This window comes from Amborella trichopoda, chromosome 8 (genome assembly GCF_054954075.1).
Source record: "Amborella trichopoda isolate Santa Cruz 75 chromosome 8, AtrichopodaSantaCruz75HAP2 v2.0, whole genome shotgun sequence".
Classification (NCBI taxonomy): domain Eukaryota; kingdom Viridiplantae; phylum Streptophyta; class Magnoliopsida; order Amborellales; family Amborellaceae; genus Amborella; species Amborella trichopoda.
In genome coordinates, this window is record NC_142343.1 from 37,789,553 (window position 1) to 37,814,837 (window position 25,285).

At 38.7% G+C, this 25,285-nt stretch overlaps 2 protein-coding genes across 31 annotated transcripts in view; one reads left to right on the forward strand and one right to left on the reverse strand.

Moving 5' to 3' along the window:
* NFXL2 (NF-X1-type zinc finger protein NFXL2) overlaps window positions 1–22,315 on the forward strand; it is a 41,197-nt gene extending 18,882 nt beyond the window's left edge. For 8 of the 30 annotated variants that reach the window (XR_016060754.1, XR_016060753.1, XR_016060747.1 and 5 more), the window contains exons 6-13: window positions 5,736–5,821; window positions 5,957–6,119; window positions 6,244–6,429; window positions 6,648–6,838; window positions 9,140–9,221; window positions 11,529–11,741; window positions 21,693–21,776; window positions 21,874–22,315. Coding sequence is in view for 21 of the 30 variants with exons in the window: in XM_011624705.3 (XP_011623007.1) it covers window positions 5,736–5,821; window positions 5,957–6,119; window positions 6,244–6,429; window positions 6,648–6,838; window positions 9,140–9,221; window positions 11,529–11,741; window positions 21,693–21,776; window positions 21,874–22,032 (1,164 nt within the window). In the remaining 9 variants the exon portion in view is untranslated. Of the gene's footprint in view, window positions 1–5,735; window positions 5,822–5,956; window positions 6,120–6,243; window positions 6,430–6,647; window positions 6,839–9,139; window positions 9,222–11,528; window positions 11,742–21,692 lie in introns of all 30 variants that reach the window. The other 22 variants (XM_020666755.2, XM_088873778.1, XM_088873772.1 and 19 more) reach the window with 8 other exon arrangements.
* Window positions 22,316–22,386: 71 nt separating this feature from the next.
* Window positions 22,387–25,002, reverse strand: CCR3 (CRINKLY4 related 3). The gene has a single exon (XM_006843489.4). The coding sequence runs from the start codon at window positions 25,000–25,002 to the stop codon at window positions 22,624–22,626; it is 2,379 nt and encodes a 792-aa protein (XP_006843552.3). The 3' UTR covers window positions 22,387–22,623.
* Window positions 25,003–25,285: the final 283 nt, after the last annotated feature.

Below are 25,285 nucleotides of genomic sequence, written 5' to 3' on the forward strand. Positions count from 1 at the left end.
TTCAATGTACTCCCAAATTTCTTTCTTTACAAGATTTGAGACTATCTTACATGGGGCAACATCACCTCTAATACTGGCAAGATGTTTCTTAAATCTATTTATGCCGGCAATTGAAACATGTCCACAGAAATTGCATATAATTTAATTTCTGTCATTCTTATCAGGGTTAACACAATATTTTCATCCCGGATCTCCACCCCTAGTAGACCCTGCAGAAGACATCTCAAATTGAAAAAATAAAACTCAAATAAAAATTACAGACTGACCTTTTCTATCCAATCTCTGATCTTCGATGTTGGTTACCTCAATCGAGCTACGAATCAACTAATAAGTCTTCTAATACCACTAATAGCACCCTAAAAATAATTTCAATCAGAAAAACAAACTTTTTCAATCCACAAGAAGTACTTTTGATTCTCAGAAATTGCTTTAGATTCTCAAAAATAAGTTTAAGATTAAAGGTTTCTTGTTTTTTTAAGTTTGGGGTTGAAAAATAAACCCCAAAACTTCTTTTATACAAACATGGGGGTCAAAATGACCCCCTTTGCCTTTTTGGGCGAAGTTAAAAAAAAAAAAAACGTCAACAGTTCTGGGCGCCTGCCCAGAACTAATTGTTGGGCTCTCGCCTAGGCGCCCACCCAAGTACAGCCGCCCGTGTTGGGGCACCCAAGTCGAGGCGTGCCGGAAATTTTTTTCTGGGCGTCTAGGAGCCGGGCGGGCCGTTTTTTGAAACATTGGGCATCAATCGACCTAAAAAAAAGTCCCTAAAGGACAATTTCACCTGACCTTTTATCTTCTTGTAACTCCAAATTTCAGTCATAATAGACACCCATATTGAATCCATGCATCCTTCGACGAGTCCACAATCTCCCTTGCGATTTGCAGTCTTTTTTTGAAAGAGGCTCTGATAGCTTATATGGGGTTGGGGATTTCAATCCTAGGCCCAAATTGGCCAATTGCCTCCACCATGATGTAGAAGCTGCTTAGGCGGGTGGCATTGACTGTGCCTCATAAAACCACTGAGCGATATACAAAGCACTTCTCTCTGCCCTCCTTAATTCTATTCTCGATGGTTGTTTGCTTCTTGGTTTTCTCAATTGCAAACAGGGTAAGTCCAGGTAAAAAAAAGTATCCATAGGCCCCTTAAGCTGAGATCTTTTAAATCCAATTACAATTCCCTTTCCTTTCCTAGGTTGGGACAAAGCAAAGTGCTCCACCTCATCACTCTCATCATCATGAAAAACACGAATCCCAACCCTTAACTCTGCTGTGCATGCCTCCTTTTTTTTTTTCCTTTTTACTAAATTCATATAATCTCTAATCTCATCCCTAATTGCTTCAGGAACCTTTTTACTAGGGGAAACATCCCAATTTATATCGGCATGATGTTCTTTAACTGGTTTATACCCCTATTGATATCTCTTTCATAATGATTATATCTTATACAATTTTTATCTAGAGGATTCGGGTTATAACCTTATTTCCAAACCTGGGTCACCACTACTAGTAGAACCTAAGGAAGACATTTCGAAATAACAAAAGCTATCTCAAATACGGAGTTTTTTCACTAACCTGGATCGCTCGACCTTCAATCTTCCACCTTTTATATGTTTTTCAATCTCAAAAGATTCCTAAAAACCCTCTAATGAGCTTCTAACAAATCAAATCCAAACCAAAAGAATGATATCTGGATTGATTTTTCAAAACTTTGAATTACCTGATCAATCTTATAGAAATCCAATAAGGCGGCTTTTTTTAGTTTTTTCCACTCTAAAAGGTAAAAAAAATGGCTTAAGGTCACAATAAAACCTAACCCCCCCCCTCTCTCTCCCTCTCTCTCTCTCTCTCTCTTTTCCTCCCTTATTTAAGGGGAAAAAGGACTCTGATCCCCTCCACTAGCGGCATTTTCACCCCCTGGGCGAGCACCTAGGGACCCATTGCCTAAAAGGGCTGACTAGGCCTAGGCGATGTGCCCAGGTCCCCCTAGCCTGCTTAGTCGTTAGGCGGACCGCTTTTTGGAACTATGATTGTGATCTGTGTTTGCTCTTATTGCCAAACCCTGTAATAGAGGCCTAACATTGACACCTTTAATGTTCACAATGATGTTATGTTTAATTTTGTTAGCCTGTTAACAGGGCTTTGCTGCCAAACCCTGTAATAGAGGCCGAACTTTGACACCTTTAATGTTCACAATATGTTATGTTTAATTTTGTTCGCCTGTCAACAAGGGTTTATTTATTCTCCTTATGGGTGAGTTTCAACTAAATTTCAATTTGCATGTCATTACTCAATTATCTTGCTGTCTCTAATTTTTTTGATGTAAGAAATAGAGCTGACAAGATAATTTTATTTCCATGTGCATGTCATTACTTAATTAACTTGTCAACTCTACTGAAACCTAACTACAGCCCACACCTCATTTACTTAATTAACTTGTCAACTCTACTGAAACCTTACTACAGCCCACACCTCATTCTTTTGGCATAGATTCAGCCACGCCACCCTTGCACCTCAATTTTTGCAACCTACTGGATGCCTGATTGAAACCCATACTCATCTTTCCTATTCATTGGATAGATGAAGTTTCATTCAGAAGCACTCCCCTATCTTTATTAGTGATAATTGAACCAGGTGACCCATACTTATCCCACTACCTTGGATGTATTCTGCTGTCCTTCCCCTTCCCAAGATCACAATAGTCAACCGGAGGCACCCAAACGCCCCTTGCAAATGGTTGATCATCAGCCCACAGCTTCTTCTTAAGTTGTGTACAATCTCTTTCTCTACTCTCCAACTCTCTCCATCTTCAGTCATGCCTGATCTCACTCTTCTCTCTCTCCATCTTTTGTTGTGCCAATCTCTCTCCGTCTTCTTTCACTCTATTAACTCTGTGTGGTCTTCTCAATTTCAACTCTCTCTCTTGATTCAGAAGTAACAGTTTCAAAAGAAAACTCTCTCTTGATTCATGCCATCTTAATTTTTACCCAATCTCTCTCTCTTTTCTCCCTCATTAGAAATTTTCTCCCTCTTGACTCTCACTCACACTCTGACACGTTTCCTATCAAGCCATACTGCTGTCAATTATTGAAACCCCTCAATTTGCTTTATTTTTTTAGAAACATATTTTCATCAATGGCCATCCACATCTCCATCATCTCCCTCTCTCTCTTTTTTTTTTTTTAATTTAATTTTTATTCTTTTTTATTTTTATGTTTACGCCAAGGTGCCTGCAAGGCCTAGGGCTACACCCTTGTGGTTCGGCTGGTCCCTGGACTGCCTAGGAAGCCAAGTGTCCAATTGTTATTTTCAATATTTGATTTGTTACTCTTCACTTTTAGTGGATGAAGACTTCCAAGATGTCGTAAATTGGGTCAAGAATTGATCTGCTTGCCCTTGGAGATTGGAATCCACCTTCAACAAGGTTTCCCATTTCTGTCAAGGTCTACACATCAACTTCAGGCACACTTGGAGGCAGGCCAATGCTGTTCCAGTGCCATGGCTAGAGAAGACACTGCAAGTGGAAATGTCAACATGTGGAGGCCCTTGTCCTAAAGAGTCTCTTAGTTGTAGTAACAATAATTTTATTCTGTCCCACAAACTTATATTGGCATTTTGTAACCTCCTTTAACCAATTGATTAGCTCTTTTACACAACAAGTACATGTTTGCCTTATTTGATTCAATGTTGCTTTTATTGGAAAAGAAAAGCGTATAAGCGTCTGAGTAGCAGTTGTAAACTACATTTTTATGTTAAAGTTCGACTTGGAAGCCTGTTTACTTATTAAGGGCACTAAATTAAAAAGACAAGATTTCGAAAACCACCCTCTGCGTGGTGTTATGGTGTACATATCAGAATTCACCTTTGACTTCTCGCCCTTCACCTTTAGGCCTCTATACAAAGGCTCCATGAAGGATGTTTTTCTTATAGACCTAGGAAGGACACGTAAACTACCCTTCTTATATTGTATTCATCATAATGAGGCATTTCATAAAATGCCTTTCAATATTATTTTAATAAGTAATATTTTTATCAAAATATTGTTTTATTGTTTAAAGTTTGTTTAATTTGCTCAAATATTTATATTTTAGAAGACGATTGATAACATCATCATCGTCAGAGCCTTTTCCCAACTAATTAGGGTCAGCTACATGAATCATGGTCTACAATTCTGCTCTATTAAGGACTATTCCCTCAGTAAGGCCATAAGTCCCCACATCTTTTCTCACTACTTCCAACCATGTCCATTTGGGCCTATGCCTTGTCCTTTTTGAGCCTTCCACTTGAACTAACTTGCACCTCCTAACAGTTGTTGTATTGGGTCTGTGCAATACATGGTCAACCCACCTAAGTCTACTTTCTCTCATCTTATCGTCTATTGGTGCCACACCTTAAATTCTCTTGCATGTAGTCATTTCGAATTATATCCCTTGTCTTGTCACTTATCCAACTCAACATCCTCATCTTAGCTACAGTCATTATATGGGTATGTTGACTTTACTAAAATATTATATATATATATATATATATATATATATATATATATATATATATATATATATATATATATATATATATATATATATATATTAAGAAATGTCATCATACTATATTAATATTTAGAACCAACTTTTAAATTAAATAGGAGTGTGTTAGTTGTTTTCAATTTTTGCTGAATTGGAAGAAAAGGTTTTCAATATTCATTGAAAATAAAATAACAAATAAGCTGTTAAGAAGTTTTAATATTTTAATGTTTGTGAGGACATTTGGGCAAGATGCGTGTAGCCGACCCCAATTAGTTGGGAAAAGGCTTTGATGATGATGATGATCTTCCCATACTTCAAGGACTTTAGATGGTTGTAACTTTACTAAAATATTATAATATTTATACGATAAAATCAAATATATTTGTGGTATATATGTATATATATATATATAAAGAAATGTCATCATACTGTATTAACATTTAGAACCAACTTTTAAATTAAATAGGAGTGTATTGGTTGTTTCAATTTTTGCTGAATTGGAAGAAAAGGTTTTCAATATTCATTGAAAATAAAATAACAAATAAGCTATTGAGAAGTTTTAATATATTTTAATGTTTGTGATGGCATTTGGGCAAGATTCGTATAGCCTACCCCAATTAGTTGGGAAAAGGCTTTGATGATGATGATGATGATGATAACATTTGGGTAGAGTAGTATTACAACCATCTAAAATCCTTGCAGTATGGGGAGGTCACTTCAGTAAAAGTGCCTTTCCATGTGTTGAATGGGGCTCTGTTAGTGAACCCTGTTAATCAGAGGTCTACTGTATGGAGGTTCAAAGGTGAAGGAAATGGAAGTCAAATGTGGTCTCCAATTTGCTTACCACTTCGAGGATGATTCTGAAATTTTCCCATTAAAAAGGATAGTGTGACAGTCTTGTTCAGGGAAAGATTGGCATGCACTTGCCTTCACTGTATCTAGTGGACTTGCAAATTAGTAGTGTGATTTGACAAGTAATAAAAATGTGAAAAAACTTACATCCGCCATTCTTATTCAAATTGAAACATAATGTCGTTAGACTCAAGTACGGCATATTTCAGCTGTTCACTTGTTTTTCATCTTCTTTTTGTAACTGCGTTTGTAGTTGTCGGATTTAAATGATTTAATCACTATTTTCATGTTTCATATTCTGGAGGAAGAGGAAAATTTCATCCAACTTTCACCAATGATGCATCTTGTTTATATCACCAGCCACATAAATGTCACTATGGTGCTTGCCCCCGGTGCCGGCTGATATGTGAGGAACAGCTTCCTTGTGGTCATAATTGTCAACAAAGGTGCGTTATTAGTGAATCTTAATCAAATCTGTGATTTGTCCTGAGTGATTCGGTTAGTTTGATAATTGCATAAATACTTCTATTGTTCATTATAATTTGCTTAAAGTACCAATTTTACATGCATCTTATATTCAGATGCCATGGTCCTGTTCCTGCTCCAAATCCAGAGTTCACTTTAAAGCCAAAGAAAAAGAAATCAATCCAACAAAGCTGTGAAACTCCTGGATCTCCATGCTCTCCCTGTCAAGAAATTGTACTGAGACAATGCCTTGGCCAGCACATTGGAACTGAACAAATGGTTTGTTCCATATTTTTGTTAATGGGTTCTAGCTCATTATTGTATGTAAGCCATTGAGCTCTTATTTAATTTAGTATGTTCGTTGCATCCTTTACAAATTTTCTCTGTTTCACTGTTATATCAGATGGTCTGCTCCAATAGAACTCCATTTTCCTGTTCAAATTTATGTGGGAACCTTCTTCAATGTCGCAATCATTACTGTCAGAAGTCGTGCCATGCCATTATAGACAGGTCCTTGATTTTGGATGGATATGCCATAAGCAATGTCACTCCAGAGTCTTGTGAAGAATGTACTTTACCTTGCCAAAAGGTTGGAGTACTATGACTTTTTAAGCCTGTTCATTTGAAGTCTCAGTGCTGATTGCATCTATTCATTGCTATATATATATATATATTTTTTTTTCAAGACGCAATTAGTTAGGTGATAAAAGTAACTGGAGGATTTTCATTATTTTTCTCACTGGATGTCATTTTGTTTTTGAGCCCCCATTCATCTGTAATTATTTTACTTCTGTTTTTATGTTTCAGGAAAGATCGCCAGCCTGCCCACATCCTTGCCCGTTACCATGTCATGTTAAAAATTGTCCACCTTGTAAAGTTCTTATTAAAAGATCTTGCCACTGTGGTACAATGGTTCATGTTTTTGAATGTGCCCTCTACAACAGCATGTTTGAGGAGGAGCAGCAACAAGCTCGTTCCTGCGGAGGACCATGCCACAGGTCTAGTTCATGCATATCCTATCAAAAAATACATATTTAGGATTTGTGTTCATAATCAGTGGCCTTTGAATGAGTATGAGCTTTTGAAGGGATTGTTATGATTGATAGAAGCCTGTGCTTGAAACAAAATACTGATGGAAGCCTATTGTATTATCTATTATTCAAATTACCGCTATAAAATTCTAAAAAATCTGTCACCCAGATGTAAATTTGTTTGCCAGCTAATAAGATGCAACGAAAGCCAGACGACCTTATAAGAAAAGCTATATTGATGTATGTTTCATCACGTAACATTTGGATTCCACATTCTCAAGTGAAGTCTGATTAACTGATTCTTTTCAGTCCATAATATGCGAGAGATATATTAGATATAACAGCCAAATTAGCACATTTCCTTCTTTGCATGTGAACTTGATTTTTGTATCACGGCATTATGTAGATTTGGATGATATTACCATGTGGAGGATTTGGTTCTCTTCATTTGGAATGGAGTCCAGACAAGAACAGTGAATTATTGGAATCTGGCAACCATTCTTTTTCTTTTATTTTTGATAATTAATTAGGTGTATTCCTGGCAAAGAAGCCCGGGGACTGTGACTTTAAGATATCTGAATGGGCAAATAGCATAGTCTCCCATGTGTCAGCTTAGAAATGGGGCTTCAACTCCGTCGTAGTGATTGAAGGTCTTGTTCTCCTTTAATGGTAGATTGTATCTAGTAAGCTGTTCCTTCACTAAAACAATTGTTTTGCCTTGATTTTATGGGCTCAGGAGCTATGGCTGGTGAGACCTTTTAAAGTTGGGAAGGTGCACCGAGTAGGAAACTGCTGGAGTGAGAGGAACTTCCCATGGTCTTCACCTACAATAACAGGTGGTCTAGATAGATCTGCACACTTATCATAAAAGTTCTTTAGTGTACTATGGTGAGAGTGGTTATGCAATGTTTGGGACCTAATTATGTGAGTGGCATATACAGTTGTCAAAGATCCAGTGCCAAGTAGATGGGTTAGTTGCTTCTATGAATCTATTCTTTATGGTCTGACAGTGCATTCATGGATCATCAAGGCTTGATTTTGTATAAGTGAAACAAGGGAATTATGTCAAATGTGGTTCTAGTGGAACTCGAGAAGGCTTTAGACTAGGTGCAAATAGCAAGTAGTCTGGTGTAGTATGAAAACAGGGAAACCTTAGTAATTGTTTAGCATTCTTTCTTTATTGACCATGCTTTCGAAATGTTGGGCGGTGAAGAAACAACATAGTCGTTTTTATGACTGTAGCTGAGATGAGGATGTTGAGATTGATGAGTGGTAGGACAAAAAATGATAGAAGTCGGAATGAATACATATGAGGGAACTTAAGGGTGGCTCTAATAGGCAATAAGATGAGGGAAAGTCGACTTAGGTGGGCTGATCATGTGCAGCGTAGACTTAATATAGCACCGGTTAAGAGGGGCAATTTGGTTCAAGTGCAAGGCTCTAAAAGGGCAAGGGGAAGTTCTAAAAGGACATGGATGGAAGTAGTGAGAAGGATATGGTAATTTATGGTATGACTGAGGGTATGGCCCTTGACAAAGCAAAATGACGGAACCAGATTTGTGTAGCCGACCCCAAGTAGTTGGGATAAGGCTCGGATGATGATGATGATGATGATATTGATTTATTTGGTTGTGTGGGGTTAGAGTAGGAAGTTCTTTTTGGAGTCTTGGGATTTTGGGAACTTTGTTGTAGTCTTAAATTGGTTTCTTAAGTTGATAAGGATGTTATTTGAGATTTCCTTTCCTTTCATGCAAGTTGTAGTAGCACTTGGAATGCCTAGATATTTCTGGTTTTAACTTATGTGTTTTAGAGCTTAAAATTCTGTAAAAGAAGGTTTTGGTTTGGAAATTCTAACCTCTCTCTCTTGGCTTGTTAAGGTTTGGGGTCTTATAACTTGTGTAGATGATTATTTTTTCTGATATTATTTTTTCATGATTTTTTCCTGTATCTGCTGGGAAGATTATGAATTTGGATATTGAGAAAGAATACGATGAAGTGGTCTGTTGACTTTTGATGAAAATGATAAGGTTCTGAGATTGGTGGGCCTTGTAGGATGTGGGTGGTTCAAATATTTCCTAAATAGTGAATAGACACATAATTTTGATTAATGGAGCATCCTATGTAATTATGGACCAATTGCTTTTATAGTTTTCAAATAAAGGGCTCTACAATATTTGAAAAGCTGTTATGTGGTTGATCCCTTAAGTTATGTCTTTGTGCCTTTTTTTAAATGTGGATCTCCATTTGTTGTTTTACCTCTATGTGCAGAAAGTTGCCAAACTGCACACATCTTTGCCCAGAGACATGCCATCCTGGTAAATGTCCGTCACCAGAGAAGTGTAGTAAGAAGGTACTAATTTTTTGGTCTTTCAATCTCATAAAATGGTTCTCTTTCATTTGGAACACTAATAATTTATTATTATTATTATTGTTATTATTATATTCTTTTTCATTAGCAAGTAATATATTTGTGCTTTGTATCTCCATGTCCTCTATTTTGCCATCCTCTATTTTGCTTCGAGAAGTACTTCCCCTGATAGAGGACGTCCACTGCCATAGGGGTGTGGGGTACTTGTTCTTGACGGTGACAATGTATATCTTCTTTAAAATTTTGATCTATGTTTCTAATTTTCCAAGTCAACATTTTGTAAGTTGGCAATTGTTTTATGTCTTATGCCTATGGTCTTGGTGAAGGCGTAAAATTAACTTAGCATATATGCAATTGTTTTTTGTTCCTATTGTGATAGTTTACTTCATCACTATATCACAAAGTTCCTTTGTTTATATCTTTTCATCGTCCAGTGTCTCTTTGGGATCAAGGCTTCTGGTATGAACACTGGGCTTATGGGGCTTCCAGGTTGGGCTGCCATAAAAAAATCTAGGTCCCTTAAGGTTTCCATGACATTGCCTATATGCTTCTGTCACTTAGGAGCATAGTTGCATGGAGCTGGAGTTGAAGCGGGGGTGGGACTGGGAGTGAGAGTGATGAATCGACACATGCAGGAACCTTAGGTTGGGAGTGCATTCAACACATTTTTTAATTAATAGATAAAGGAAAAAGTTTATATGCAGGCTTGCCCAATCACCAGTGTCCAACTTTTTTGATGGTGGCGATTGAGATTATCTTTAGAAGACCAGAATTCTATTAAAAAATTTTAGAAGATCTGATAATCCCACAAAATAACATGAAAAATGTGTCCCACAAAATACAAAAAAACAATGGGCGCACAAAAAATGGGAAATAAAAAAGTGAATCTTTATTATTTAAATTTTATTTAATTAATGAATTATATTTTTATATTCTCTTGAAGTGTGGTTTACGTAACTATAAGCCCACAAAGTACCATAAGAAAACATTGTGATGAGGCACATCGGGATAACTGATAACTATCAAGGGAGCTGATTTTGCTTTCTTTACAATTTCACACTTTACAATATCCAAAAGCATATCAGGCTGCCTTGTTTGCAATTTGCACTTTACAACATACGAAAAGCATTAGAGACGAAGTATGATTGTAACTAAGATCCGAATGAAGTATCTTCTTGGCCTCTTATTGCTCTTTAAAGTGACTAGGAGAAATCTCTAAAAAGCGGGGATCAAGATCCCAAATAGAGGGGATTGAGATCCCAATCTGGGAACATTGGAGTAACATCCCAGAGCAGGATCGAGATCAACACGTAGGTTGGAAGTTCCCAGTAACTATGCTTAGGAAGTCTTATAAATAGCACATTGTGGCTATTTGGATTGAAAGAAGTGATAGATGCTTTTATGACATAGCATGCAATAAGGGATAAAGATGATTAAATGCCCCTGATTGCCTCGTGGATGAAAATACTCAAAGAAGTTGGAGACTACTGCATGGATGACTTTCAGAATCAGTGGTTTATGAATGCGAGGGCCAAAGCAAGGAAACACAAGGTCGATGGAAAGTGGAAGCCTCACCCCCAGACGCCACGAAGTTAAGCCTTTGATGGGATCTCGAGGGGTAATTGTGGACCTGCTGGGATTGGACGTTTAGAGATTACCACAGTAAGATACATATCTTACTCAGGCCCCTAGCCAGTGCGTGAGTCCACTCAGCCTGAGGTGAGTTCCCTCCTTGCTGACCTCAAGTGCAAATATCCTAAGTGGAAGGAGATAATTATTGAGGTGAACTCGGTGATTGTCATTGCATGGGCTAAGGGAAAAGAGGTTGCCTTTGGAAACTATGGCAGGTATTTAATGAAAATTTTGACTTAACCAGAACCTTATAGGTCTCCTTTTGCCATTTGATGAGGGAGAACTATGAGTTTGAGGACTAACTAGCTGGAGAACGGGTCTCAAGACAGCATAGATGCCAATTATGTTGATATATAGATGATGTAGAACACATTTTTGAGCAGGATTTATACTTACAATTTTTGCTTATTGAAATTAATTACCAAAAAAAATGGGCAGATTTAATCTGAGTGAAAGCTGGACTGAAACATTATGTTTCACTTTGATATCATAGAGTTTTCTATTATGCACCCGGTCATCTCAATGTATGTGACCTCTCTATGGGTATTACTGCCTCTGCTTATCTCTAAGACTCTTGGAAATTAGTTCCCCTATTCAAGGCTATTTTATTCTTGCTTCCAGCTAATTATTGTGGATTATGTCATTCTTCTTTCCAAGGTCACTGTTCGCTGTGTATGCCTGCATCTGAAAAAGCAATGGCTTTGTCACGACGTGCAAGCTGCCTGTTGCAATTCCAAACATGATATGAGAGAAATCTCTAGGAGCCAGTTTGGAATTGGACTTCTCCCCTGCACCTCAGAGTGTGATATTGCGTGTAAAAAGAAGACTACAAATCCAGAGGTGCATCAACGTAAAATAACCATGATGGAGGTAATAACTATTAGCTTTAGCTGATTCCCATGTCTTTATCATCACAGTATTGAGAACATTGTGTAGTTTGGGTTTCTGCATACTGAATTGAAATTTTATATTACTTGTTCACATGTACCATCCCATTGATTTCTGTGCCTTACTCTTAACACTATGTAAGAATACTAAGCATTAAAACTGGATCTTAGGGTTACAATCTGACAATTTGTCAAAGAAATTTATATCGCTTATAAGATTCATTGGCTGCCAATGTTCATCATCTTGTCAAAGTTATTAAGGAATTTTAGTACTCACAAGGAAAAAAAATAGAGATGAATTGATTCCTATTGGGAAGACTAATCAAAAGATTGGACCATACATTTCGGTTAAGATTGAGAGAGGAGAGAGAGAGTAATATCCAAGCACCAAGCACAAGATAAAAACATATAGATGTCCTTTTCGCTCTTTACAAATCGTGAGGCAATTTGTTCTACATATATACAGGTCCCTATGGGAGTTACAATATCCCATTATGTATGACTATTACATGATTGTTACAGCAAGAAAGTCACCCAAATATGGTTGGATATTATACACCTTTTCACCATGTAGGTTTCTATAATGGGCATGAGGCGCATAATAATTATTTCAAGTCTTTAATGGGTGTGGGGCCCATAACAATTGCTACTCTCCCCCCTCAAGATGGAGCATATATATCATAGATACCCAGCTTGTCTAAAGTATCCTTTAGCTGAACTCAATTAGAGGCCTTGGTAAGTATGTCTGCCAATTGATTCTTAGATTGAAATGGTGTACATATTGTCTTTGAAGGGACCTTTTTTTTTGTTATGAAGTGACAGTCAAGTTCAATATGCTTGGTTCCTTCATGACATACAGGTTTTGAAGCAATATAAATTGCTGCTTGATTATCACAATTTAGAGGAATATGAGCTGATACATTAACACCCATCTCTTGAAGAAGAGAATGGATCCAAATTACTTCACATGTAGCACTTTCCATTGCTCAATACTCAACTTCAGATGAAGATTGAGCTACGACTCTCTGCTTCTTCTTCTTCTAGGTTGACTAAATAACCACTCACTGTCATGAAGTAGCCACTGGTGGATTGTTGATCAGGAGAACATTTAGCCCAATCTTACATCATAGAAACCTTGTACCTCAAGGTGACCATGATTGGTATAAAGTAGCCTCTCCTTGGAGCAGATTTCAAATATCGTAAAATTCGATAAACAACCTCCACATGATGGGAGCATGATGCGTGTATAAGTTGACTTGCCATGCTTACGGCATATGCAATGTCTGGCCATGTAATGGTCAAATAAATAAGTCTATCTACTAATCTCTGATGTACACCTGGGTTACTCAAAGGCTTTTACTACTGGTCATATAATTTGTGGTTAACCTCTATGGGAGATTCTGATGGTTTGGCTCCAAACATTCATGTGTCATTGAGGAGATCAAGAGTATACTTTCTTGGAGACCAAAAAAATTCATCGTTTAGACCTAACCACCTTTATTCCAAGTATTTCAATGGACCAAGATCCTTGATGTCAAAAATACCAAGAAATCTTTCACTTTATGAATATCATGATCATTATTTCATGTGAGCATTATATCATCCACATAAACTATCAATATTGTGGCAGAACAAGAATCTCTTTTAACAAATACAGAATGATCTGAAACACTTCCCCGGAATCCAAATTGACATATTGCCATATTAAATTTTTTGAATCAAGTCTGAGGTGATTGTTTCAGACCATATATAACTTTTTGTCAATTTATAGACCTTCAATTTCTCCCCATGAGAATAAAACCCAGGTGGTAATTCCATATACACTTCCTTTTGCAGATCTCCATTAAGAAAGGCATTTGTCACATCTAATTGGTGGAGTGACTCTTTCATGTTTACTACAATAGATAAAAGTAGTCGTACTGATTTCAATTTTGCTATAGGAGCAAAATTATAGTCACCCCCATATATCTAAGTAAACCCATAGTCACCTGAATCTCTCACTGAAGGTCGTAGTTCCAATTCTGAGCATTAGATTATCAAAGAAGGTTTAGGATTCATGTGAGATTTGACAAAGTTTTACGTTGGCTGCTGACCTAACACAACCCAGCCCCTTTACATGGGCATTGGATGGGTTAATGGAAAGTTTAAGGTTCTCACCCTTCTTTGACCATATCTGAGAGTTACTAAATAAGGTAACATCGTTTTTCTTTTATCTTACGGACATTAACACTTGTATCCTTTCTGAGAGTTCAAATATCTTAGGAACACATATCTAGTAGATTGAGTCCCTTGTTTACTCCTAGTTGGCCCAAGAGTATGCACAAAGCAGACACAATCAAAGGTTTTTGGTGGAAGAAGAAATAGAGGAAGTGCATGGTGGATAAGTTTGAAAGGATAAGCACCATTAGAACAAGTGTAGACATTTTATTGATCATATAGGCAGCAGTAATAATTGCTTCATCTCAATATGTCTTAGGAACCTTCATGCTATTCAAATGCCTCTCATTTCTTCTAACAAGTGTCTATTTTTCCCTATTGTTACACCATTCTATTGTTGTATATAGGATTGCAATGTTTGAGTTTCTATACCATGTTCAAGAAAATAACTTTTTAATCGTTGTATAAATACTCTTGTGAATTATCAAATGAAAAATTTATATTTGGGTCTCAAACTAGGTAGGAACCATGTTATAAAATATTTTAACAACTGAAGGTACTTCATCTCTACTTCTCATAAGATAGATCCAAGTATAATGAGAGTAGTCATCGATGAATGAAATAAAATACCAATATCCACATACAGAAATAATTGGAGGCGGCCCCCGAACATCTGAATGAACGATATGGAATGACTTGGAACTTTTATTTTCATTAGAAAAGAAAGAGGTTCTACAATGTTTAGATTATTGACAAGTCTCACATTGTAACTAAGGAACATTCAAAGAAGCAAACTTATCTGGAAACAATAATTTTAAAGATTTTAGAGACACATGGCCTAAGCGGGTGTGCCACAAGAGGACTTGCTTATGACTTTGAGGCTCAGAGCTGAGAGCGGTAGAAGTGCATCCTTTGTTGAACATGGGCAACCCATTGTCTTCATGACCACCACCAATCGTCTTCCTCGTTTTTAGGTCTTGAAAAATACAATGTGGGGTAGAATGTGACACTGCAATTTAGTTGTTTTGTCAGGCTGCTAAGAGAAAGAAGATTGTAAGGAAAAGAAGGCACATGTATTACAGAGGGTAAGGACAAGGATGATAAAAGTTTATATGTGGCACTCCAAGAGGCACTGGGCATGCATCCTTAGCAAGTTTAACTTTACTAAAAGCATGATAAAAGGACAATGAACTAACTTTCTTACCAGTCACGTGGTCAATGGCCCTTGAATCAATGATCCAAGGGGTAGAAGAGGTGGAGTTGGAGGCATGGTTTGCAGTTGCATATGTACCTAATTACTCTGCCTGTGTCTTAGGTCTGAGTGAAACCTTGAGAGTAGTCAACTAGTGTCGTAAATCTTTAATGGCCTGATCTCTTGGATTGGATACATTGGGTTGTGTGGTTGAGGTTTCCACCCACACGCTTGATACAGTATGGGCACTTACATTCCTTGGTTTTTTTCTTAAGTGAGGATGCAGGTCCCAACAGTGCTCTCCGGTGTGTCTCCTCTTACCACAGTGGGAGCATTTGAGTTTCTCCTTTTCAGCAGGAGAAAGTGGGGTACGATAGGTCCTTTCATACCCACTTTACCTTGCTTGAAGCTTGTTGCAAAGGATGATCATTCAGGATACTTGAGCTTTTGTCCTTCGGCAATAGCCTTTCTAGTAGTCTCCCCTCTTACATAATTATAGACTGATACAAGAGAGAGCAATTTGTGCTATCGTAGAACTTGTACTCTTTGAAGTTCAAAGTAGGATGTAGTCCTGCTGAGAACTCAAAGATCCTTTACTGCTCAACTTGTTTTTTAAATGTCATCAACAACGGGATTAATAGGCTGATAGTGGTTAGTTCTTCCAACTTATTCTTTAGTATCCAAAGTTCTCTTCTATAATCATTTCTCCTTGCTGCAAATTCACAATTTTACAATGCAATTGGTAAATTGTAGCCATATCATCTTGTTGTGAGAATGCTTGGCTATTGCCTCCTAGATATCTTTTGTAGTCTTAAGAAACAACAGCTCCCTGCTGAGATTTGGCTGTATGGAATGAAGGAGTCATGCTATTATTGTCAATTTCTCACTTTCCCTTTTATCATAAGATGGACCATTTGTAAGGGGCTATTTCACTTTTACTGTGATATGACCCGATTTTCACTGGCTTCTTATGGGACCATTCTTAGTTTGTCCCATCTAGCTTAACTTTAGTGGTCATCAATCTTGGATGGTCAGATTGACGGCTTCCCAAGGAAATATTGTGCTTGATTTCTGACATTTTCCTTCTCTTGAACTGGAAACACTGATGCTTTTTTTTTTCAAGGTACTTATTCCTTAGTTTCAAATGTGACATTAAAAATTTAAGGTTGTTGGAAATATGAGGTTGCTAGAATTATGAGGTTGCTGAAAAAGAAAGGAGCTTAGGATAAAAACTTATCGGTATAAGGAATGCGAGGTGATTTTGCTGGAAATATGAGATTGCTGATACACCACAACTTCAAGTCTAAGAAGGAAGAAAAATTATGACTGTAGGGTCACCGGAAGTAGTGGATACCCTTGGGTTTTAAAGCTCGCTCTGATACTATGTTAAGATTGAGAGAGAAGAGAGAGAAAGTAATGTTCAAGCACATGATAAAAAAAATATAGATGTCTTTTTCACTCTATACCAGTCATGGGGCAATGTGCCATATATATACACAGATTCCTATGAGAGTTACAATACAGATAGATCAACATGCATAAGAGTCACAACCATTATGCATGATTGTTACCCAATTTGCGTGATGGTTACAGTAAGAAAATCATCCAAATATGGTAGGATATTGTACACATTATCACCACATGTAGGTTTCCATAATGGGCATGAGGCCCATAATAATTATTTCAGGTTTCTTTAAGGAAAATTATACAACGAGACCATTTTCTTTTAGTATGAGGAGGTCACAATCGTTCTTATCAGTCAGATTTCAAATTGTGTGGCTGAGTATGTCTTTGACTAAACTCAAAGTCCAAAGAAATTTTTATTGAACTTCGTGACACACCTAAGCCATTGAATTTGAAATCTAACGGCTAGGAGTAATTGTTGCATTCTTGTAATAAAGATTATGGTCTCAATAGTATACAATCCCTTTCTTTCATTTGTGTGGGGCCCGTAGTAGTAACTACAGTTTCTATTAATAGAAACTCAATATAGAAATTTCTATAAGACAATGTGAATGCGGAATATGGTCTATAGGGCTATTGTGCAGATAGGTGCTTTTAATGAAAAGCAAATCAGCACCTCAAATGTGGTAACTGGTTGTTTGTGGCTACATATGTTAATCAGTTACATCATTACATGTTGCAATCTGCATAATCATATTTCCCAATAAAATCAGAGTCCTAAGATATTACTCACTCTGAATGTGAATGTGATGAACCTGACGCACATTGCGTGTTCTTGTCTTCGATTTTATTTACATGTCGATCTATGCATAGGCCTCCCCATATATCTGGGGTTAGATGAAACATCTTTTGTTCTGTGCTAAAGTGGAGCCCTTTGTGGCTGTCATTGTGTTTGCATTAGAACTATCTTCTTCTAAATAACTTTCCTTCTTGGGGTTAGTTTAAAGGGAAAAGTTTATATAAGGTTGCAACCTTAAAATGTAGAATCACAGATGCACCTCAAAAATCTATGGGAAATGTTGTTTTAATGTTGAGAAAACCCTCTAATTGATCATCTCGACATCAAGATGCATGAATATGAGAAAAAAAAGTTTTTGAGTCCCGAAAATGGTGTATCTTGCAACACATTACCTAGACCGTCCAGTTTCAAGATTTTCATATATTTATAGATCTACTTGATTTTAACCATTTTTGGAATTTAAAATTTTCTAATTAGGTGTGAAAATAGATTTTAAGATAATACTCAGTAGTTTTTACAACAAAATTACATGTTATAATAGAATTTTAAGGTGCACCTTAATTGGATTGTTTAAGGTTGCAACCTTATAGAAACCGCACCCTAGTTTAAAAGAAGAATAAGAGTTTTTCATGCCTGACTAGGTTACTTGTATGTCAATTTAAGACAATAGATTGTGATAACCTCAGGTTTAACCTCAATGTCATGCATTAATGCACGTGTGCATGTGCATTAATGTGAGTGCCTTCTGGATGTCCCAATTTGCTGACTGCACAAGGTGGGCTTATCGGTGACAGGCAAAGTGCATTATTTAAGAAATGGTGAATCACCAATCTGTGCCTTCTTGTGCATAAAAAATTGACGAAGCGCTGTATATAGCAGCGGCTTAAATCTTTGCGTGGTACTTTTCCGGGAATTCCAACAAGACCATTTGATTTACACCCCGCCTATGTGATGCGTGGAGCCAAGGAAGTACTGACTGAAGATAGGGGTTGGTGGGTTTTGGATCAAGCCAAATTTTGTTTAGGTTATTTCCTTTGCAGTAAAGACATGCTTTGATGATTCTAAAGAACCATATTTCCAGAAGTTGTATGGATGATAGGGAAAAGGTTAACCTATAAAATGACTTGTGTTACATTATAGAATATTGTCTTTTATATTTAGATTATTCTATTCTATTATAGAACAGAATAACTTTGGAGAGATGCCCTAGAATTGGGAAAAGTTTATATAAGGGTGAGGCCCTAAATGATCAAATTAAGGTACACCTCAAAAATTCTCCAGAAGAGGTTGTTTCAATGCCGAAAAAACCCCAATTCAATCATCTCAACCTTATGATGCATGGACCTTATGATGGATGGACATGAGAAAAAATAGATTTCAAGTGTTGGAAATAGTATATCTTGTAATGTATCATCCATATCAATTTTTAAGATTTTCAAGTGTTCATAGTTCTGATCGATCTACACTATTTTTTATCTCAAAATTTTATAATTAGAGGTAAAAAATAATTTCTGATACTAAAAAATATATTTCAGCACTATTTGAAGGTGCACCTTACACAAACCACACCCTCTAGAATTTAAAAGTTTTAAAATTAGCCGGATTAAGATAGAATATATAAAATGCAAGTTTAGTAATAATAGGAGTAAAAACGAAGAAGTAGTTAAGATTGATGACCAAGAAATACCAAAAAGAGTACACGTTTGGTATCTTGGGTCGATAATCCAAGAAAATAGAGAGATTAAGGAAGATGTCGCACATAGAATTAGAGCTGGTTGGGCGAAGTGGAGATGTATAACCAGAGTTTTATGTGATCGCTACATACCAATGAAGTTGAAGGTGAAGTTCTATAGGACAGCTGTGAGACCAGCTTTGCTTTATGAGGCAAAATGTTGGCTAGTCAAGAAACAATAGACCCATAGGATGAGTGTAGCTGATGTTGAGATGAATGGGTGGGCAAGTCAAGAAGGGATAACATTCGAAATGAATGCATTCTTAGGTGTGGCTCCATTAGGAAATAAGATGAGAGAAAGTAGATTTAGGTAAGCTGCCCATGTGCAGCGCTGACCTATTACAAAACTTGTTAGGAGGGGTGAGTTGGTTCAAGTGGAAGGCTAAAAAAATGGCAAGGGTTGGGCCTAAAAGGACATGGTTGGAAGTAGTGAGAAAATATATAGAGACTTGTGGCCTCACTAAGGTTATGGTCCTTGATAGAGCAGAATGGCAGATCAGGATTCATATAGCCAACCCCAAATAGTTGGGAAAATGCTCTGATGATGATGATGATGATGATGATATATAGACTAATTCAGAGAATGCAAATTAACTTGTGATATTCAGTGGTTTGGGAACTGTTTCTTTGTAGAATGTAAAAGATATACCGGAATATGATTTTGATCTCAAACTATTATATTAATGCCATACGTAAGTGCATTTGTATAGGCTCCTATCTGGATGGGTCAATAAGCCAGGCACAAGGTGCTCTTAACGATGATGGAGGCAAAATGTCTTTTCCCTGAAATGGTGGAATCACTGATGTGTGCCTTCTTGCATGCAGAAATGATGGAACACTGCATACAACAGCTATAAAAATCTTGGCAACAAACAACCTGCATATATAAGCCCACTTTGGGCAGTGCTCACCTCCGAATCCAGATAAGGCCACACATAATACACTACCTATGAGATGATGGGCCAAGGAAAGCCAGACTGGACAGGAAGTCGGGGCAAGCTGAATTAGGCATTCGTTATTTCCTTTGCACTAAGAACATGCTTAGATGAATCTACGGAACAAGGAACTCAGAAGTTGAATGCATGATTTAAAAGGCTGAACTTTCAAAGAGTTAGTTTTTGTAGATTCATATATTTCTATGTAGATTAAACCACAAATTTAAACCAACTCCTGATGCCCAATGGATTAGGACTTGTTTATTTGTAGAACAGGAAGACATACCACAAAATCTCCTGGATTTAATAACTTTGGTAGCATGTCTGATGGACCAAATCATTTTTGTACTTAAAAGTTTATGAGTAGAGCAAGAGATTTAGAAATAGCTAAACTACCCCTGGCATATAAAACAACTACATGCGGAAAATGATTGAAACACTGCATATTACGGCAGTGAAAATCTTGGCTCTAAACAACCTGCATATATAACCCCACTTTGGGCAATGTTCACCCCCGCATCCAGATAGGACCATATATTGTACACCGCCTATACGATGATGGACCAAGGAAGCCCAGGATGGAGAGCAAGGGGGACAAAAGTTGAATTAGGACTTAGTTATGTCCTTTGCATCTTAGATGAATCGGTGACAGCAAACTCAGAAGTTGAATGCATGATTGATAAAAGCTGAGCTTTCAAATTGGTACTCTTCGTAGATTAGCATATATTATGTAGACTTGAGCCATAGGACCAGGACTTATTATTTTGAACAGAGGAGATCCTTATTTTTAATTTGTCCAGCTCCTGGATTTAGCATCTTTAGTAACAGATCTAAATGCCAATTTCTAAATATAAAGAAGACACCAATATTTTTGGGGTTCCCATAAAACCCTAAATATATTACATATCTCCCTTTGCGTCCTAAAAAGTAGAGCGGCGAATAGAGGGCACTATAGGAACAAAAATTTGTCGGATAACCCAATTTTTATGACTTCATAAACATGGATATTGACAAGAATCACGTCGTTTCAATGATTGAATGGCCAAATTCTCGATGCACTTTTAAGCTTATATGGAAAACTGGAGATTTAGAAATTACTAAACTGCCCCTTTCCTATAAAACGACTTCTACATAGCTGCCGTTTGTAATGAAACTAGAAAATATGCCAGTGATGATGTGCCAAATTGATGCGATTGTACCTAGTTCTCATTAATGAAACCGTGTGCTTGAACCCGGAAATAAAAAAGAGAGTATATGTGTACCAAACTACATAAAAAGCCTTTTAAGGATGACAAACCTAACAAACTAATAGAAACTGACCTGTTGCTGCAATCCAGACAAATGAACTGCACATCCATACCGAAGAATGTTCGCTTGCTTTATCAAGCTACATTATTCCATAGTAATTGAATGATTGGGCACTCGTCATATGATTCTATTTGAGAATTCTGTGTCTGTCGGACATTGGCATTCTTTATCTATTCTTGGGTTCTCTTTGAGGCTGTCGTATCTATGTTGGGCATTGGATCGTTTATCTGTTTTGGGATTGGGTTATGCTTGCGTATCTTTGTCTGCATGCATGAACTCTCATGCATGCACGAGAGTTCATTTAATTTCATGCATTCATTTTTTGCATGCTTGTCTCTACGTTAACAAGTTATGCAACGAGTTATGCATCTACGGCCTCTTTGATTATTTGATGTTTTGCTTTGAAGGACAAAGCAAAACCTGCACTTTTGCCAAAAGGAAGGAAGAGGCGTGAACACAAACAGGAAATTAAAAGGAGTTCAAAGCTCGAGGTTTGTGTTCTCTATTTCAATCTATGTTGGAGAAAATTGTGCTTCTTGGATGGTCCAAATTTTTATATTTATGTTAAGATAGAAGCAAGTTTTTCAGGTGATTACGTTGACAGCTCAGAAGTGGCTTTTAATTGCTACCATGGTTGTATTGCTGCTTGTTTTTGCATACTTTGGATATCATGGTCTATTCTGGCTGTCCGATTGGATGAATGAGGTAGAAGCAAGACGTCTCAAGAACAGATATCCAAGGATTTGATTACCACAGCAATTTTTGGTGAATACAATTATCATAGTTTCCTAGTCTTATCTGGCTCTCCAATTTGACGAGTAAAGGATTGAAGAAAGATGACTAAAGAACAGATACTCAGGGATTTGTCATCTCAAAAGTATTTTTGGTTGAAATATAATTTAATTACATCTTTGCCAGTGTAATGCGTGTGTAATAACAGCAAAACACATGTAGTGGTTTCTTCACATAACGTGTATTCATTCATGTTTCATAATGAAAGCAACTGCTTGAGGCTTGTTTGTTTAGCAAATGTATCCAGTACATTCTCATATGATCTGGTTTATAAAATTCTATAGAAGATATCAGGAATAAATCTGAGTCTTATGAAAAGGAGTCCAGGCATCTGATCAGATGGCCTTTTTTTTGTCCATACCAACTCAACAAAATTGCAATGTCATGGTCACTAGAGGTACAATAATTCAGTAACCATGAATAAATATCTCTCTCTCTGTCTCTCTCTCTCTCTCTCTCTCTCTCTCTTTGTGTGTGTATGAGCTGAATCAAAATGTACACCAACAAAATCAGTGTCAAGAAGACGAACAAAAAAAGAAGCCACCATCACTCGGATGGGAGTGAAAACGAGATGCTACCATGGCTTGTCATCGTTGAGGTACACAAGTTGAACGCACGATCAAGGTTGGCCACAATGTTAGTCATAGTTGGCCTGTCTCTCCCTTCAGGCCTAACACATTGTACAGCCATCAAAGCAACGAGTTCCACTGCCTCTGCCTCTCCCATAACTGGCGCCTCCACCCTTGCATCGAGCACTGCCCCGACCTCCCCTGCCATAATTCTTGGAACAGCAACATCGACCACACTACTCGGCTCTCCACCTCCCACCCCAACCTCTCCATTTCCATCTCTATATACTGCCCTCTTACCGGTGAGAACTTCAAGTATCACAACCCCGAGACCATACACATCGCTCTTTGTGGTCAGCTGTTGGAGACCATAGTACTCAGGGTCCATGTACCCAACAGTCCCCGCTGCTGCCATGTTCAGGTAACCTCCCTCGCCATCTGGTCCCCTCAAAGAAAGCCCTAGGTCTGAAACCCTAGCTGTCCAACTCTTATCAAGCAAAATGTTGGATGATTTGACATCTCTATGTATAATCGGCGGCACTGCATACGTGTGCAAATACTCGATCCCCCTTGCTGCATCCAACAACATTTTGATCCTCATCTTCCATGAGTGGACTGGGGAAGCGGGCTCTTGTCGAGTGTGGAGGTGGTCGTATAGAGCACCATTGTGCATGTATTCGTACACCAGGAGCCTCTCTTCTTGCTCTTCACAAAAGCCGACGAGTGAGACAAGGTGCTTGTGATGAAGCCGAGATAGAAAGCTAAGCTCCGACCTGAAGGCGCTCTCTTTCTCTTGGAACCGTCGTGCCTGTGTTGTATCCCCTCGTTTTATTGCCACTTCTCGACCATCAGGGAGCTTGCCTTTATACACAGCGCCAAAACTTCCAGCCCCAATCTTGTTTGCTGGTGAGAAGCCATCAGTTGCAGCTTCGAGTTCAGCGAGTAGAAAATCTTCAGCTCGATGGTCACAACCACCATGTTTGGACGAGGAGGTGCCACTCCTTTGTCGTCGCATGGCTCGCGAGCCCTGTCGCCTCATGCCTGTGGATGAGGACCGAGAAGGAGGCTCGGCTGCAGCAACTGTGGGTTGGACCGAGTTGTGGACCTTCTTCTGGCGAAAACATTTTCCTGTCCAAACGTGGTAGATGAGGGTGCAAATGGATATAAATGCTCCTACAGATCCAATAATGGCAAATGCCAATAAACCCCGGCTTAGGATCCCATTGTTTTTTGTTGGGGTTTGGTTAGTGGTTGGTGGCGGTGGTGGCTGCGGAGGTGGTGGAGGAAAGAGAGGAGGTGGGCTGTGGTTTGAGCAGGGCTCGCATATACGCTGGTTACCCGAGCATAGTCTCTGTGAATTCAGATACAGTTCGCAAGGGCATTGAACCGAGGTGCACGGTCCAGGAATCAGTAATGGCAATGGTAGTATCTTTGGCTGCCTGAAATACTCAGAACCCCAACAAATCACTGAGAAATTCGCTCTCGTGAGCCCGCAGGTTATGCTCCCTCCTGCAACTATCGTCAAGAATGGCTCATCGCTCGGGTAATCCAACACCAACGAAGAATTTGAGCCACCACCCCAACAAACCACTGTTCCATTGCTACTCCTCGTAGCGCAGCTGTGGTCTGACCCCAATGCCAAACTCGAGAACTGGGATTCTGACGCTCCTGGAGGGACGTTAAGCTGACCCGACTCATTCCTTCCCCGACAAATCAAAGCCCCATCAGTTCTCCTAAATCCACAGGCGTGCGACCCACCCGCTACCAAACTGGACATTGTCAAATTGGAAAATTGGGCCTCAATCTCGCCCCCTATCCCTGAAGAACCCCAACACCGAACACGGAAACCACTGGACAAAATCCCACACATGAAGCGGTCGCCGGCGGTGATCGATGCAAACTGTGCCACCACAGAGCCGCCCCCACGCCAGCACTCGACCACCCCTGCAAAACCGAGCCCGCAAACCTCCCCCTCTCCAACACTTAACGATCTGAAGATGCGATCCTTTGATAAGCGGCGGAAAGCAAAGTTGTCAGACAAATTGGCGCCTGCCGTGTCCCAACAGAGGATGGGGCTGCCGCCAGACACGATGCCACAAAAGGTGTTGTTGCCTCCGGATATCCCAGAGAAGGAGACATTCGATGGCGCAGCACGAAGGACGCGGTCGCCGCCGCGATAGCACACCACAGAGTTTGAAACTGACTGCGGAAGCACCGTGGCCATGATGCCGCAGACGGTGCCCGTAGCATGGATCACCGCGAGCGTTGATGACATGCCGAGGGCATGGTTGACCACCCATGTCTGGATGAAGGTGAAGATCAGGAGGAGGAAGGAGAAGAGGGGTAGAGTCGTCATTTGCGGCAGGGGAGAGGCATGGCAGTGAGAGTGAGCGTGAGCGTGAGAGAGAGAGAGGGGAGGAGAAAATTCGGTGTTTTAAGGATAGGGCATGGAAAGAGCGTGAGTGACGAGTGTAATGAATACAATCGTTTTGCTGCAGGGAGGTTGAGGCGTGCGGTTGTGGTTGTGGGGGTGGGGGCGGCGGAATCGCCGGGCGGTGGTGGTGGTGGCGCAGGTGCAGTCGGTTATATATGTATAGCCCCTGCATCACTATTTAATTCCTTACTTATTTTAGCCTCCT

Bases quoted from the DNA above. Each gene is read 5' to 3' on its own strand.
- CCR3 (XM_006843489.4), bottom strand. From the start codon at position 25,002: ATGACGACTCTACCCCTCTTCTCCTTCCTCCTCCTGATCTTCACCTTC.